General features: G+C 44.1%; 1 protein-coding gene and 1 long non-coding RNA gene across 2 annotated transcripts; one reads left to right on the top strand and one right to left on the bottom strand.

Annotated features, from left to right (window-relative positions):
• The first annotated feature begins 3151 nt into the window (after positions 1-3151).
• Positions 3152-6774, top strand: LOC123332954. Its single transcript, XR_006550163.1, has 2 exons — positions 3152-3737; positions 6303-6774. It is a non-coding gene; the product is annotated as an uncharacterized LOC123332954 (long non-coding RNA).
• Positions 6775-11912: 5138 nt separating this feature from the next.
• On the bottom strand, positions 11913-13963 carry LOC102410497 (lathosterol oxidase). Its single transcript, XM_044940449.1, has one exon. The coding sequence runs from the start codon at positions 13868-13870 to the stop codon at positions 12971-12973; it is 900 nt and encodes a 299-aa protein (XP_044796384.1). The 5' UTR covers positions 13871-13963; the 3' UTR covers positions 11913-12970.
• Between the last annotated feature and the right edge of the window lie 2843 nt (positions 13964-16806).

Raw genomic sequence — 16806 nt, 5'->3', positions numbered from 1 at the left:
ATCACCAGGGGATTTTTAGGATAGGAAACTGGTCCTTGTATGCTCATATTCTGCCCTCCCCCAGGAGGTGTCCCTTCTGCTGTGAAATTCTTGATCCCCTCTGAATTGTCAGGCTAGAAGGACGGGGATACATAAGTGAGTCCAGTTCAGTTCAGTTCAGTCACTCAGTTGTGTCCAACTCTTTGCGACCCTATGAATCGCAGCATGCCAGGCCTCCCTGTCCATCACCTACACCTGGAGTTCACTCAAACTCATGTCCATAGAGTCGGTGATGCCATCCAGCCACCTTATCCTCTGTTGACCCCTTCTCCTCCTGCCCCCAATCCCTCCCAGCATCAGAGTCTTTTCCAATGAGTCAACTCTTCACATGAGGTGGCCAAAGTACTGGAGTTTCAGCTTTAGCATCAGTCCTTCCAATGAACACCCAGGACTGATCTCCTTTAGGATGGACTGGTTGGATCTCCTTGCAGTCCAAGGGACTCTACAAGAGTCTTTTCCAACACTACAGTTCAAAAGCATCAATTCTTTGGCACTCAGCTTTCTTCACAGTCCAACTCTCACATCCATACATGACCACTGGAAAAACCATAGCCTTGACTAGATGGACCTTTATTGGCAAAGTAATGTCTCTGCTTTTGAAAATGCTATCTAGGTTGGTCATAACTTTCTTTCCAAGGAGTAAGCATCTTTTAATTTCATGGCTGCAATCACCATCTGCAGTGACTATGAAGCCCCAAAAAATAAAGTCTGCCACTATTTCCCCTGTTTCCCCATCTATTTCCCATTAAGTAATGGGACCAGATGCCATGATCTTCGTTTTCTGAATGTTGAGCTGTAAGCCAACTTTTTCACTCTCCACTTTCACTTTCATCAAGAGGCTCTTTAGTTCCTCTTCACTTTCTGCCATAAGGGTGGTGTCATCTGCATATATGAGGTTATTGATATTTCTCCTGGCAATCTTGATTCCAGCTTGTGCTTCATCCAGCCCAGCGTTTCTCATGATGTACTCTGCATGTAAGTTAAATAAGCAGGGTGACAATATACAGCCTTGACGTACTCCTTTTCCTATTTGGAACCAGTCTGTTGTTCCATGTCCAGTTCTAACTGTTGCTTCCTGATCTGCATATAGGTTTCTCAAGAGGCAGGTCAGGTGGTCTGGTATCCCCATCTCTTTCAGAATTTTCCACAGTTTATTGTGATCACACAGTCAAAGGCTTTGGCGTAGTCAATAAAGCAGAAATAGATGTTTTTCTGGAACTCTCTTCCTTTTTTGATGATCCAGAGGATGTTGGCAATTTCATCTCTGGTTCCTCTGCCTTTTCTAAAACCAGCTTGAACATCTGGAAGTTCACGGTTCACATATTGCTGAAGCCTGGCTTGGAGAATTTTGAGCATTGTTTTACTAGCGTATGAGATAAGTGCGGTTGTGTGGTAGTTTGAGCATTCTTTGGCATTGCCTTTCTTTGGGATTGGAATGAAAACTGACCTTTTCCAGTCCTATGGCCACTGCTGAGTTTTCCAAATTTGCTGGCATATTGAGTGCAGCAATTTCACAGCATCATCTTTCAGGATTTGAAATAGCTCAACAGGAATTCCATCACCTCCACTAACTTTGTTAGTGGTGATGCTTTCTAAGGCCCACTTGACTTCACATTCCAGGATGTCTGGCTCTAGGTGAGTGATCACACCATAGTGATTATCTGGGTCGTGAAGCTCTTTTTTGTACAGTTCTTCTGTGTATTCTTGCCACCTCTTCTTAATATCTTCTACTTCTGTTAGGTGCATACCATTTCTGTCCTCTATCGAGCCCATCTTTGCATGAAATGTTCCCTTGGTATCTCTAATTTTCTTGAAGAGATCTCTAGTCTTTCCCATTCTGTTCTTTTCCTCTATTTCTTTGCATTGATCACTGAGGAAGGCTTTCTTATCTCTCCTTGCTATTCTTTGGAACTCTGCATTCAGATGCTTATATGTTTCATTTTCTCCTTTGCTTTTCACTTCTCTTCTTTTCACAGCTATTTGTAAGGCCTCCCCAGACAGCCATTTTGCTTTTTTGCATTTCTTTTCCATGAGGATGGTCTTGATCCCTGTCTCCTGTACAATGTCATGAACCTCCGTCCATAGTTCATCAGGCACTCTATCTATCAGATCTAGGCCCTTAAATCTATTTCTCACTTCCACTTAAATCTTAAATTTCTCACTTAAATCTATTTCTGACAGAATGTGGTCCACTGGAAAAGGGAATGGCAAACCACTTCAGTATTCTTGTCTTGAGAACCCCATGAACAGTATGAAAAGGCAAAATGATAGGATACCGAAAGAGGAACTCTCCAGGTCAGTAGGTGCCCAATATGCTACTGGAGATCAGTGGAGAAATAACTCTAGAAAGAATGAAGGGATGGAGCCAAAGCAAAAACAATACCCAGCTGTGGATGGGACTAGTGATAGAAGCAAGGTCCGATGCTGTAAAGAGCAATATTGCATAGGAACCTGGAATGTCAGGTCCATGAATCAAGACAAATTGGAAGTGGTCAAACAGGAGATGGCAAGAGTGAATGTGGACATTCTAGGAATCAGTGAACTAAAATGGACGAATGGGTGAATTTAACTCAGATGACCATTATATCTACTACTGTGGGCAGGAATTCTTTAGAAGAAATGGAGTAGCCATCATGGTCAACAAAAGAGTCTGAAAAGCAGTACTTGGATGCAATCTCAAAAATGACAGAATGATCCCTGTTCATTTCCAAGGCAAACCATTCAATATCATGATAATGCAAGCCTATGCCCCAACCAGTAAAGCTGAAGAAGCTGAAGTTGAACGGTTCTATGAAGACCTACAAGACCTTTTAAAACTAATACCCAAAAAAGATGTCCTTTTCATTATAGGGGACTGCAATGCAAAAGTAGGAAGTCAAGAAACACCTGGAGTAACAGGCAAATTTGGCCTTGAAGTACGGAATGAAGCAGGGCAAAGGCTAATAGAGTTTTGCCAAGAGAACACATTGGTCATAGCAAACACCCTCTTCCAACACCACAAGAGAAGACTCTACATATGGACATCACCAGATGGTCAACACCGAAATCAGATCGATTATATTCTTTGCAGCCAAAGATGGAGAAGCTCTATACAGTCAGCAAAAACAAGACCGGGAGCTGACTGTGGCTCAGATCATGAACTCCTTATTGCCAAATTCAGACTGAAATTGAAGAAAGTAGGGAAAACCACTAGACCATTCAGGTATGACCTAAATCAAATCCCTTATGACATAAGTGAGTATGAATTGGCTTTTCCCAGAGACGGCCTGAGACATGGGATATTTAACCTATCTATGTTTTCATCCGCACCTGTTCAAGCCCACCAAGGCAGAACGGACTTTAAGGGAGAAACAGTCTTGGACCACGTGGTGTTCTAGTTTGGCCTTGCTGACCTGCAGGTGAAGACACGGGGATCCTCCTTCTCCCTCTGGGATCTGGCAGGATTTGGACTAGGATGACCTGCCCCTCCCCCATACAAGATGACGACGTGCCTGCCGGCGCAGTGCTCCACCAGGGCCGGAGGCCGCCTTAATGCCCGATCCAAGGCCAGGTGAAGTTCCTGCAGCAGCCGCTGCTCCTCCGCCGGCTCTCCCAGAGGTCGTAGAGCTCCCAGCTCGGCGGGCTCCGATCCCGGTGGCAGAAGCCTCTGGCCAACACTTCCAGGATCTGAACCGCCCAAGCTACACCGGCCTCTCCTGGTGAGTACTGACAGGAAGGGGAGGGAGACGTTGGAATTAAGCAGAGACTGTGCTCTGTCAGAGAGCCGGAGGGAACGAAAGAGAACAGACAGGAGATTTGCAATGCTAGCTGCTGCTCTGGGAAAATCCATCTCGGGCCCTCCGGAAAAATCTCATCTGCCCCCAGGGACAGGACAGTCCTTCAACCCGTCCCATTGGCCCCGGGCCCCATTACAGCCAAACCAGTGTGCCCACTACTGAGGTTTTGGTCACTGGAAGAATGAATGCCCTAAGGCAAGGAAGGAAGAGGAAGCTCCCGCAGTGGTGGGGCTTGCTGACTTGGAAATTAAATAGGGCTGCCAGGGCTCAGAGATATCAGGTCCCCGAGAACCCATGATAACCTTAAAAGTAGGGGACCAAAACATTGACTTCATGGTGGATACAGGAGCGGAACTGTTGGTAGTAACAAAACCTGTGGCACCACTGTCCAAAAAGACTACTGCTGTAACTGGGGTGTCAGGAGAAGAGATGATTTAATCATCTTTGCCAGCCCAGAAAATGTCAGATGAGGGGGCACCAAGTGATTCATGAATTCCTCTACATTCCTGAGTGCCCAGTACCCCTATTGGGAAGAGATTTGCTCTCCAAACTAGGAGCACAAGTGACTTTCTCCCCTGAGGAGAGGCCCACCTTCTGGATGGGCACTATGACTTATTTGCTCTCTCTCTCAATAACGCCACCCTCCCACCCCACCCCCCACTACAAGATGAGTGGAGGTTGCATGAGCCTCTGAAGGAAGAACCTGGTGGGCTGGAAGAGCATGAGAGAGAGCTAACTCAATTATTCCCTGAGGTCTGGGCAGAAGACAACACCTCCCCCCTCTCCCCCCAGGCTGGCTAAACATCAAGCCCCAGTGATAATAGAACTCAAACCAGGCACCATCCTGGTTAGAAAGCACCAGTGCTCACTACCGATAGCGGCCTGGGCCAGCATACTGCCCCACATCGATAGATTGAAACAAGCGGGCATTCTAGTAGAGTGCCAGTCGGCCTGGAATACGCCAATCCTGCCCATCAAAAAGGAAGAAGGACAGGACTACAGGCCTGTACAAGATCTCAGGCTAGTCAACTAGGCTACTGTGACTTTACACCCCATTATTCCAAACCCCTATACCTTACTTAGCCTCCCCCCACTGAGGACTAAAGTTTATACTTGCCTAGATCTCAAGGATGCCTTCTTCTGCATACACCTCCCCTCGGTGTCACAGCCCATCTTTGGCTTTGAATGGGAAGATCCAATCAGGGGCACCAAACAACAGCTCACCTGGACTCCCCGACAAGGGTTTAAGAATTCCCCAGCCATCTTTGGGGAAGCCTTGGCTTCTGACCTGAACTCATTCCATCCGGAAGAGTATGGATGTTGGCTCCTGCAATATGTGGATGACCTGCTGCTGGCTGCCAAGACCAAGGAAAAATGCTGGGAAGGGACAAAAGCACTGCCCCAGCTGCTGATGGAAGCAGGTTACTGGGTGTCGAAGAAGAAGGCACAGATCTGCAAGGAGGAGGTAAGGTATCTGGTGTTTGTTTTAAAGGACACAAGGTTCTAGACCCTAGTTGGGTCCTACATACTGATGGCACTAGCCTGATAAAACAAGGACAACGGCTGTCAGGTTAGCCAAAGTGGAAGGGGCCATCAAGACTGAAAAGGGATGGTGAGAATTGCCAAGTGGTAAATTATTGGCACCGGAGGAGCTGGCACACAATCTGGTAAGCCAAACACACCAAGCGACCCACCTAGGCCATGCTGCCTGCTCACAGGTTAATGCTGCCTCTTGGGCATTCAGGCAAAAACCTTCAGGTATTCAGCTGAAAGGCACTCTGCCCTTTGAACACCTGGCAGTGGACTTCACTGAAATGAAACCTCACCGACACTACCGTTACCTGCTGGTCATGGTATGTACGTTCTCTGGATGGGTAGAAGTTTTCCTACTTGGACTGAAAGAGCATCAGAAGTAGCCCGGTGCCTGTTTAGGGAAATAGTTCCCAGATTTGGACTTCCTACCAGCGTTGGTTCAGACAATGGCCCGGCTTTTGTAGCTGATTTAGTACAACAAGTAAGCAAAACTTTAAACATCAAATGGAAACTGCACACTGCATATAGGCCCAGAGTTCTGAGATGGTGGAATGAACAAACGGGACACTTAAAGAGACTCTCCAAGTGGATCATAGAGACTGACTGCTCCTGGGTGGACTTGCTTCCGGCGGCTCTGCTCAGACTCAGGATGACCCCATAGTCCCAAGGCTATTCTCCATACGAAATTGTGAATGGGAGGCCCCCTTCCATAATAAAACAGGTGTCAAAAAATTTGCCTCGGGTAAGGGGGGAATAGGATTTCGCAGCAGATGGAACTGTGTAAGGTAATAAATCAGGTAACTAAGTTTATACAAGAAAGGGTGCCGTTCCCCCTTGGGGAACAGATTCATGAGTTTACGCTTGGTGACCAAGTATGGGTCAAAGATTGGAAACTTGATTTACTAACCCCTCTGTGGAAGGGCCCTTATGTTAGTCTAACTACCCCTACTGCAGTTAAAGTTGCAGGTGTTGACCCTTGGATCCATCATGCGAGGATAAAGAGAGCATACCACGCAGACCCAGAAAACGCTGAGTGGACTGCACAGAGGGACCCCGCTGACCCTCGAGGACTAAGACCATCCTTAATAAGAAGGAAAAGAAGATCCTGGCCGAGCCTCTTGAGGATGAAGCCGCATAATCAACTCCTGATGCTTGGTCTCATCAATGTGACATTCCTATGTGGACTTCAAAATACCTCCAACTGTTGGGTATGTGGGGCTATGCCTCTGTCTGTGATGGATGGACTTCCCTGGTAGCTGTCACTGCTCTGCCAAGGAGATTTTAAGCCACTCTGCTCTTTTCTGGGACATAATCATAATCTCTCCCTGCTCTCTGGGTGTAAGCCAGACCTACAGTCAATACACTCGGGTCATAGGGTTACATTTGATATAAATGCCAGTGTGACAAAAGCCTAACCTACAACAAACCCCGGTAAATCTACCTTATTTACATGCTAGGTGGACAAGATCTGTGTTTCAACGGTATGAGTATATTGCTGCCTTATTCGTACCCTCTATAGGGACAACAGATATTATGATTAAAGTAGAGGCCTTGACTAATTTCACAAAACAGGCCCTCCTAGATAGAACAAAAGCCATCCAAGCCTTAAACGAAGAGCAAATCCAAATGAGAAAAGAGGTAATTCAAAATAGAACGGCTTTGGACATACTCACAGCTGCTCAAGGAGGGACCTGTGCTGTAATTAAGGTTGAATGTTGTGTTTGCATTCCTGACTTTTCTGGCAATGTATCCACTGCTTTAGATGGCATGAAAAACCAGGTAAAAGCAATGTCAAATGAAAACATTCCTTTGTGGACTTTGCTCCTATCTTGAGTGAAGGGCGATTGGTGGAAAACTCTATTTACCATTGTTATAGTTGCCTTGATAGTTCTGCTTTGTGGACCCTGAGTTTTACAATGTATTATGAACTTTGTAACCTGAAGGTTAATGTCATTCTCCCAAATTGGTGGTCGGAGAGCCAGGTTGCAATATATCCCTATGAGTGATGCTCATAATATGAGTTAAGAGCATCAAGAGGCAGGGATGAAGGAGGAAACAGACAGAGCTGGACTCCATCTTAGGCCAGACTGCAAACATTAGGCTACACGCATGATCACCCTCCCAATGGACTCTGAACTTTGTGCCTGGTGTCTATAGAAATGGCATACCAATGGAAAACCAGACCCCCAGATAAAAGAGCCTCAGGACTTGTACTTGGACTCTCCGTTGCCTAAAAGAATATGCTAATTATCTCTGTAACAGAACAAAGTGGTAAATTCCATTATGTTTATCGGGATATGACCACAGACCTATTGATAAATACCCACTGTTTATCTAGTCTTGTGACACATGAATCATGGGTTAACTTTGATTATTATCTCTCTTTTACCTTGTCCAGACTAGTTTCAGGGAATCTGGGGAGGTGGGTTTGAGCAAGTACACTTAGGGTATATAAAGTTTTCACAAAAACTGGTCGGGGTCCTTGGCTAAGAGGAGACTCTGCCTTGGTCCCGCCGGTGTAATAAACTGCACTCCACTATCTGCATTGTCCTTCTGAGTGAGTTTGTTTCCCGGAACACGTGGCTACAACATTAGCAATGGAACAGCAAAGATTTTTCTCCAAGGGAAGGAGGAGATATCTGTAATTTTTGTAAGTAATGGCACTCTGTGGCATATCCTCCACAGAATCTCAGGAAGATGACAATTCCATATTAAGTATAGGAAGGTCTTCCTGGACTCTGGGTATCGAGGCTCGCAGCCCTGGCAGATTTTCACGGGGCAACTGGGCCACCCAATTTTAAGAATCTGTGTAAGCATCTTGGTGGAAACCATGTAGAGAAGGGATTACATCAGAGGTCAAACCTGTCACGCCATATGCTTTTGTACGACCTATGAATTAAGAACATTTTTTTATTCTTAAATATTTGAAAACTATCAGAAGAAGAATATTTTATGACATATAAAAATAGTATGAAACTCAAATTTCAGTGTTTATAAATAAAGTCTTTTTGGAACACAACCAAGTTCATTCATTTACCTATTGTCTATGGCTCTTTTCAGTCAACAATGGCAGAGTTGAGTGGTCGTGACACAGTCTCATCTGGCCTGCAAAGCCTGAAAAATTTATTCTCTGGTCCCTTGCAGAAAAGGTTCGCTGGTTTCTGAGACACATCAATGACCAGAGATGCTCCTCAGTGTTTTGCTTTACATCATGAGTCCGGGTCATTAGCTCTGGGAGTGGGGATGGGACTGGAAGGTGGGGAGGGAAAAGAACCCTCTTAATCACTGACCTTTAATTTCCTCAAAGCTGAATATAGTGGGATGATGACATTGATGTCCTACCTACCATAATTTTATGAAAAGTAGATAGACAGTATGTTCTTTGTAGCATGTTCAGGTTTGTGTTACAAATTCATTCTTATCTCAGAGGCCTTTCTGGCTTTTGTTTCACAGATCCTGTTTTGGAAATAATGCCCATAGGTCTCTTCCATCTCTGAATATCCAAATCCTACCATTAGATCTCAACTCAAACATTTACCTTCCTCTCTATCCCTAGAAGTCTAACTTTGTTTTTTCTGCTTGCAGATCTGCCTAATGAGATTTTTTTTTTTTTTTTTCAGAAGAAACATGCTTTCAAATATCCTGATTGTTTTTCTTTGGGCAGCGGGACCATTTCTCCCAAATTAAAGTTTTGATGTGATTTCTCCATTCTGTAAATCCCCACTGGACTCTAAGACACATGGTCAGTTCAGCTCAGTCGCTTAGTCGTGTCTGACTCTTTGTGACCCCATGGACTGCAGCGCGCCAGGCCTCCCTGTCCATCACTAACTCCCGGAGCTTACTCAAACTCATGTCCATCGAGTCAGTGATGCCATCTAACCATCTCATCCTCTGTCATCTCCTTCTCCTCCTGCCCCCAGTCTCTCCCAGCATCAGGGTCTTTTCCAAGGAGTAAGTTCTTCACATCAGGTGGCCAAAGTATTGGAGTTTCAGCTTGAGCATCAGTCCTTCCAATGAATATTCGGGACTGATTCCATTATGGTAATTTGCATGCATTTCTTATAAATTTCCTGAGTACAGGAGTTGAGTCTAAGGTCAATAAGCCATCCTGAATAAGAATCAACTCAATTAAGTTCAGTTCAGTTCAGTCGTGTCCTACTCTTTGTGACCTCATGAAAGGCAGCATGCCAGGCCTCCCTGTCCATCATCAACTTCTGGAGTTTACCCAAATTCATGTCCATTGAGTTGGTGATGCCACCCAACCATCTTATCCTCTGTCATCCCCTTCTCCTCCTGCCCTCAATCTTTCCCAGCATCAGGGTCTTTTCCAATGAGTCAGCTCTTTGCATCAGGTGGCTAAAGTATTGGAGTTTCAGCTTCAATGTCAGTCCTTCCAATGAACACCCAGGACTGATCTCCTTTAGGATGGACTGGTTGGATCTCCTCGCAGTCCAAGGGACTCTCAAGAGTCTTCTCTGACACTACAGTTCAAAAGCATCAACTCTTCGGCTCTCAGCTTTCTTCACGTCCAACTCTCACATCCATGCATGACTACTGGAAAAACTATAGCCTTGACTAGATGGACCTTTGTTGACAAAGTAATGTCTCTGCTTTTTAATATGCTGTCTAGGTTGGTCATAACTTTCCTTCCAAGGAGTAAGCATCTTTTAATTTCATGGCTGCAATCACCATCTGCAGTGATTTTGGGGCCCCAAAAAATAAAGTCCGTCACTGTTTCCAGACATCCTGGAATGTGAAGTCAAGTGGGCCTTAGGAAGCTTCACTATAAACAAAGTTAGTGGAGGTGATGGAATACCAGTTGAGCTATTTCAAATCCTAAAAGATGATGTTGTGAAAGTGCTGCATTCAATATGCCAGTAAATTTGGAAAACTCAGCAGTGGCCACAGGACTGGAAAAGGTCAGTTTTCATCCCAATCCCAAAGAAAGGCAATACCAAAGAATGCTCAAACTATCGCTCAAGAATCAACTCAACCAGCTTCAAATTCTGTCTCCACTACTAGCCATCAGGGATGTGCAGCTACCCCTCAACATTTTCTGAATGCTCCAGGGTTGGGTGCCCAGTCACCAGAGCCACAATGGATAAGGTGACTTTATCAGAGGTGATGTGACAATTCCCTCTTTGCTCTGGCTTGTCCCTGGCTTTCATGTAATCTCATTAGGAATGGAGCCAACTCTCCTGAAGAGGCCAAACAAATCTCAGGATGTACATCCTGCAGAGACAGGATAATTCATGATTCAAAATCCTCCATATTTATTTATATTAAATAACTGAGATATTGTTTGTACTTCCTCCTGTGAATCATGCTCTGTGCATTTGAAACCAAGCTCCCCCAACCAAAAATCCAGTTTCTCTGTCAAATTGATGAGATCTCTCTATCCAAACCATATTCCCTTTCTTGTCCAATACCCATTCCTCTCAAAATTGAGGAGTGTCAAAAAAGAGGGTGATTGAAATTTAGCGGAACCCCATGGGGCCCTCCTGAGTCCAAAAGGCTTTCTGTGGCTCCCATTTCTTGTTTGTATAAAAAAGGCTTTCAGTCTTCTTGACCATCCCTGAGTTCCAAAGGGTAGATTCAAACAGTTACTAATAACTAGAGGAGTGAGAGAATGCAGAAACAAAAAGGGTAGTCAGAAAACAATAGCGGAGCATGGGAGAGGGTCCTGGGGTTCATCCTCAAGGGATATATATACCTAACAATCTGATGCAAATGCCAAACCTGATTCTGATCAGCGCTTCTGCACACCATATATCATCTATGAGGACTTGTCTAATCATCGCCCTGAAAGGGTTAGGCAGGGCAAAGTCTGCATGGCTCCTTCCAGCTGGTTTGTAGATTGTGTGATGTCCTTTGAGTTGCTCCCTCTTGACAACTGAACTCGCACAGTGTGATACCTAGTGATTGCACTGTTTTCATCGGTCATTTTTTTTTTTTTTTTTAACAGTCATAATCAACTTTTATTGTTTACATAAATAGATTACACAATACCTTTGCAAACCATGTTTTCCCAACATGCTTATATTATAACACATGACATTTCTTAATGAAAGTTATCTGTTACTTTTCAAGAGGGAGTGGGAAGAAGTAAAGAAACAGGAGGGTGTTGAAATAAGATTTCTAAACTAATCTTGAGTGATAGGCCTAAACCATTTGGCAATTATTTCCTTTTATAGAAATCACAGGATTGTAAGTTTGAAACATATCAAAAGTGCAGTGCATCAATTTAATTAAAAACACCAGTAGCGTTAAATATATTACCTGGGCCTCACATTTCCCTTTCTTCATATATTCAGAGTCACATCATTTTACATCTATTAAATAACAATTGAAAACAATAAACATCAAAATTTTTAATCCCGGATCTGGATTAAATCATGGCAGTACTAAAGTTTTCTAAAATTCCAATGTATCTGTTCATCAGTAAAATGTAACAGTTGATGATGTCGCCAGAGAGTAAGTTTTCTATGTTTGGAAAGACAATAATCTTGTAACACCTGCTATTAATCAGGTTACTGAGCTGATAATACATTATGATTTTTTTGCAAACCTGTGTTTCTACTTAACTAAGCACAAGTTATCATACCAACACAGTAAGTCCCCTACACACGAACCTTCACGTTTCTAACCTTCAAAGATGAGGACATGCGCTCACGTGTCCAATCACGTAAGTTCACATATCTAGTGTACGTTGTCACACGCGTGCATCCTGTACACGGGGCTGTGCTTTTGTGTACTTTACTGTACAGTGCTGTAGAGTATGGTATATTTACTTCAAGCCCAGGATGTCTGAAGCAAACATAAAAGCAGTGGTGATGCAGCTGGTATCCCCTATTCAGAGCTGATGATCTGAAGCTCTTCCATCTCCCACCTCCTTGAGTTAGTAACTCTCCTCGCCTGTTCACTCGATGACAGCCCATGTGCCATCTGCTATACTATATTACTGTACTTTTCAAGGTACTGTACTGTACGAGTAAAGATGTTTATTTTTTGTGTTTACGTATTATTTGTGTGAAAAGTCTTATAAATCTATTACAGAACAGTACCATATAGCCAATTGTGCTGGTTGGGTAGATGAGCTAACTTTGCTGGACTTAGAAACAAATTTGACTGACGAACTTGGCTCTCAGAACCGAACTTGTTTTTACGTAGGGAACTTACTGTACCAAATACTTAATCATTCCTGATACGAGGAATCATCTTCATATTAGTACTTCTTTGTTATGCCGTTTAGTCTTGATATCATTAAGCACAATGAATTTTACTTTAATGAATATGCACAAATTAAGGCAAAAGGACATAGCCCAGTCCCCTCAATAATCTATCCTCTATCTTAAAAAAACTGCTGTTGAGGCTATACAAATTACAGATCTGCTGGCTAGAAAGACACAACTTGTACCTTAGAGCAACATCCAGTATTTGGAGCACAAGGTTAAAATCGTGGTACACATGGCATGTTCCCTTGATCTACCATTATGAGCACTCCTCAGCTATACCCACAATATTGATTTTTCAAATGATACTGTTCACTTGCTATGCCTCCTCATGGTAACGTATGTAATTATTTTTCCTTGATTAAAAATTTTTAATAATTGGGAAATACTCTACTCAGTCTTTGTACACTCTCCATTGAATAATTTTTCATTTTTATAACCATTTCCTCCATGGCTATTGTGCTTTTCTTCTGCCATTTTCTTCACATAATTAAGAGGTCCATTCCCCTCAAAGGAGGAGGGATTTCTGAATGAGCCTCCAATTCTATCCCACAAGGTGAAATACTGTCCATAATTATAGTCAAAGAGCATATGGTGGTCTGTGTGATGAGCCGAGCCATTAATAAAAGGCTTTAAGAGCTGGGGATCACGAAAATCACCATCGTGAATGGAAATTGTCCAGATATTGACCAAGATGTACAAGCTTAAATAAACTACCTTGTGTAACGGGAAGATAAAAGGGTATATGTGGTAAGGCAGACTCTGAAGGAAGCCGTCCAGAGGATGAAAAGCGTGACTTGCAAATGGAGTTGGGATCTTCCAGATGTGATGAGGTTTGTGTAAGCGCTTATATACAAGTTTATGATGAAGGCCTCTGTGAATCCAGTAGATCAGCATGTCAGTGAAGAAGAGAAAGGACAAGACACTAGCAACGAGTTGAAACCAGCCATATGGAAACTCGCCTATGCCGTCATAGAGTCTGCTGTAACCTCTCACCTCTAGCAGGAACAGTAAAACCGTGGGGATGCTCATCCATGGCATTGACTGGACAGAATGCGTAATCTCTCGAGAGACTTGATTCTTTAAAAATTGTGGGTGTTTCATTAATAAATGATCATAGACAAAATAATAACTCAGTGTTGCAAAGAAGAAATACAGTATAAAAGCACCGAGATTTGTTACAATCAGGAGAGTGATAGCTTGTCGGAAGATGTTGTCCTCTGGCCATGTGGCTGGATATATGTACGGTGTAAAAAAATAATAATCTGCAATACTGAGTACAAGATCCATCTTAGCCCTAGAAAGAATCGGCCGCCCGCTGCCCAGCTGCCGACTTGGTTCCTCGGGGACTCACGCAGTTCCAGCTAGTGGAGCGCCGCTCATCGGTCATTTTTACAAATAGGTAGACTCATTCATTGGAGAAGGCGATGGCACCCCACTCCAGTACTCTTGCCTGGAAAATCCCATGGACGGAGGAGCCTGGTAGGCTGCAGTCCATGGGGTCGCAAAGAGTCGGACACGACTGAGCGACTTCCCTTTCCCTTTCAATATAATGCAAACCTCTGAATTCTTCTTTATGCATTAGGGCTTCTACTCAAGTGGAGGATGGTAACTTCAGGCTGAGCACAAGCACGTCGACCCGAGACTGGTTGGAACCAGAAGACTGATGATTAAGATTCTTGGAACACTACGCTGTTCCCTCCCCACAAACTAATCAGAGGAAGGTCACACACCCAGGAGCCCGTCCCCCAAATTTTGCCTTTATTTTTTTTATTTTTTAAAATTTTCTTGACCACACCACGCGGCATGTGGGATCTTCATTCCCTGACCAGAGACTGAACCTGTGCCTCTTGTATCGGAAGCACTGAGTCTTAACCACTGGACTGCCAGGGAAGTCCTCCCAAATTTTGCCTTTAAAAATGTTTCCCTGAAAACCACTGGAGAATTCAGGCCTTTTTAAAGCATAAACCACTGGTTCTCCTTGCTCAGCACCTGCAATAAATCCTTCTCTGGTCCGAATTCTGAAGTTAGGTTTGTTTGGCCTCACTGTATGTCAGGCACATGAACTCGAATGTGACCACACACTTACTTTGATCACCCTCTTTGTCTGGTCCACCTCTGTGAGCCTACTCCATCTGAGAGATGTCCCCTCTGTCAGATGGGGTGGGAATCCAAGCTTGGGAAACAGGAATCCTGTTTTCTGGCTCTTTCTCTAATCCATCTTTTCCACTACTTACTGTCTCTTACATGATTCGAGCATCTCACAGAGGGGCTTTATCTGCCTGCTGGGACAGCTGTGAGAGAGTCCCTGAAGGTGCCGTTGGCATAGCCTGACTGGCTCTGTACCAATTACTTGTTTGAGACCACAATCAGAAGTCCTTCTGATGCCAGGACTGGCCAGTCGTGGCATTCCACCTGCCATTTGCTACTTCCCATCGTCACTGCCAGGGGTTGCCCTGCTTCCAGGTCTGTTGGACAGACCCTGTGTCTGGGTCTTGTCCTCAGGATCTCGTGGCTGGAGCAGATCCACTCTCAGTGGCTCTGGGTCCTGGCTCCATCCTCTAACTTCTGAGGGCCACAATGTTAGTGAGGTCTTGCATCTTAAATCTCTCTTCTCTGGGGGACTCCCATCAACCTGAAACCATGCTCTTTTATTTCATGCCCCAGACAAAAAGAAAGCCCCTGAAACAACCCTCCTTAGACCCCATGCTCCTCTCAAGCTGCAGCTCACTGTTTCTTTTCGTCTTTACAGCCAGACTTCTCGAGAGTATTGAATCCCCTCACCGTCTCCACCCCCACAACCTCTGTTCCACCTGCAGCCCACAGTTGACCTGGTTTCCAGCTGAGGCATCTATCAGAACCGCCCTTGTGAAGTTGGTCATTCAGTCCTCAGCTGATTTGATTTCCGTTGACACCTCTCTTCTGAAAACATGCTTTCCTTTGGCTTCTGTGACATGTCACAGTCCTGGATTTTTCTCTTACTTCTCTGATCATTTTTGTCTTGGTTTCTTTTATCAGCAACTCCTCTATCTAATTTCTTTGGTTGGAACTACTCAGAGTTCTGTCCTAGACATTCTTCTTATCCTATGCTCATTTCTCAAAAAATTACATCTACTTCTTTGACTTTAAATACCATGAGAGAGCTCAGGTCTTATAGCAGAATGACCCACTGCAGTATTGGAGCTGTTGGCTTCAATATGGAAGGTCAGGTTGGGTCGGGAGAAGCCCAGAGAAGAGAGAAACTGGGGTTTCAACCCATAGAATCACTGAATAAGCAACCCGGGGAGATATCTTTCCTCATCTGAAAAAATCAGTCATTGGAGGCAGCCAGACTGTGATGGGGCCAGGGAGCCTGGGGACCCTTGATTGGTTGGGAGCCTCTCAGTCAGATGGGGTTAACCTTAGCTCTTACCTGTGTGACTCCATTCCTATGAAATATCCAGAATAGGCAAATCCATGGAGACAGAAGGCAAATTAGTGGCTGCCAGGGTCTAGGGGGAGAGGAGACAGGGATTGACTGCATAATGGGTACAAGGTTTCCTTTTAGGGAGATAAATGTGTTTTGCACTAGATAATGGTGATGGTTGCACAACAGAGTGAATGTACTAAATGTCACCAACGATAGAAAAAACGCATATCTCCTCAGATTGACCTCAGCAAGAGAGCCACTGCAGCTGAACCAAACCACCTAGAGCAGACACCCACACAAGGGCGGCTGTGACCAATAAATAAGGAACCGCACCCTGGAAATGACTCTTGAAAGCTACACCTTACCCTAAGATGCAGAGTGTGCTCTTTTATAAGACAACTAGGGGATTTCTAACTATACTAAATCACAGTGAACTTCAGGAGTGTAGTGTGAGAGTAGAATATAGACTAAAGTTGAATGATTAATTTTTTTTTCAAGTCTATATTTCTGTGACTATGACGAAGTGAAATCTGATGGTTCAGTGGAGCATTTTGGTAGCCTGATCTGAGGCTGGGGAAGGAAGCTGGTTAGAACTATTTAAGGCCTTAAGAGCTGGTAGGACTCTAATCATTTGGAGAAGTCTAGAATTATACCCTTGACAAGTGACGTGAGTGAACGCTGCCCTGTGCTGGTCCTTTACTGATATTGTTCTACTATATTTTTCACAATGACCAAGAAACGCAGGAGACCCAAGATTTGAACCAAACATATCTACCTCCAAAATCTATGAAATCCTTCTGAGCCTGTGAATCCTTGA

Source organism: Bubalus bubalis, chromosome 3, assembly GCF_019923935.1.
Source record: "Bubalus bubalis isolate 160015118507 breed Murrah chromosome 3, NDDB_SH_1, whole genome shotgun sequence".
NCBI classification, from domain to species: domain Eukaryota; kingdom Metazoa; phylum Chordata; class Mammalia; order Artiodactyla; family Bovidae; genus Bubalus; species Bubalus bubalis.
Note: the sequence above shows the minus strand (reverse complement) of the source record. Positions and strands in the feature narration are given on the sequence as shown.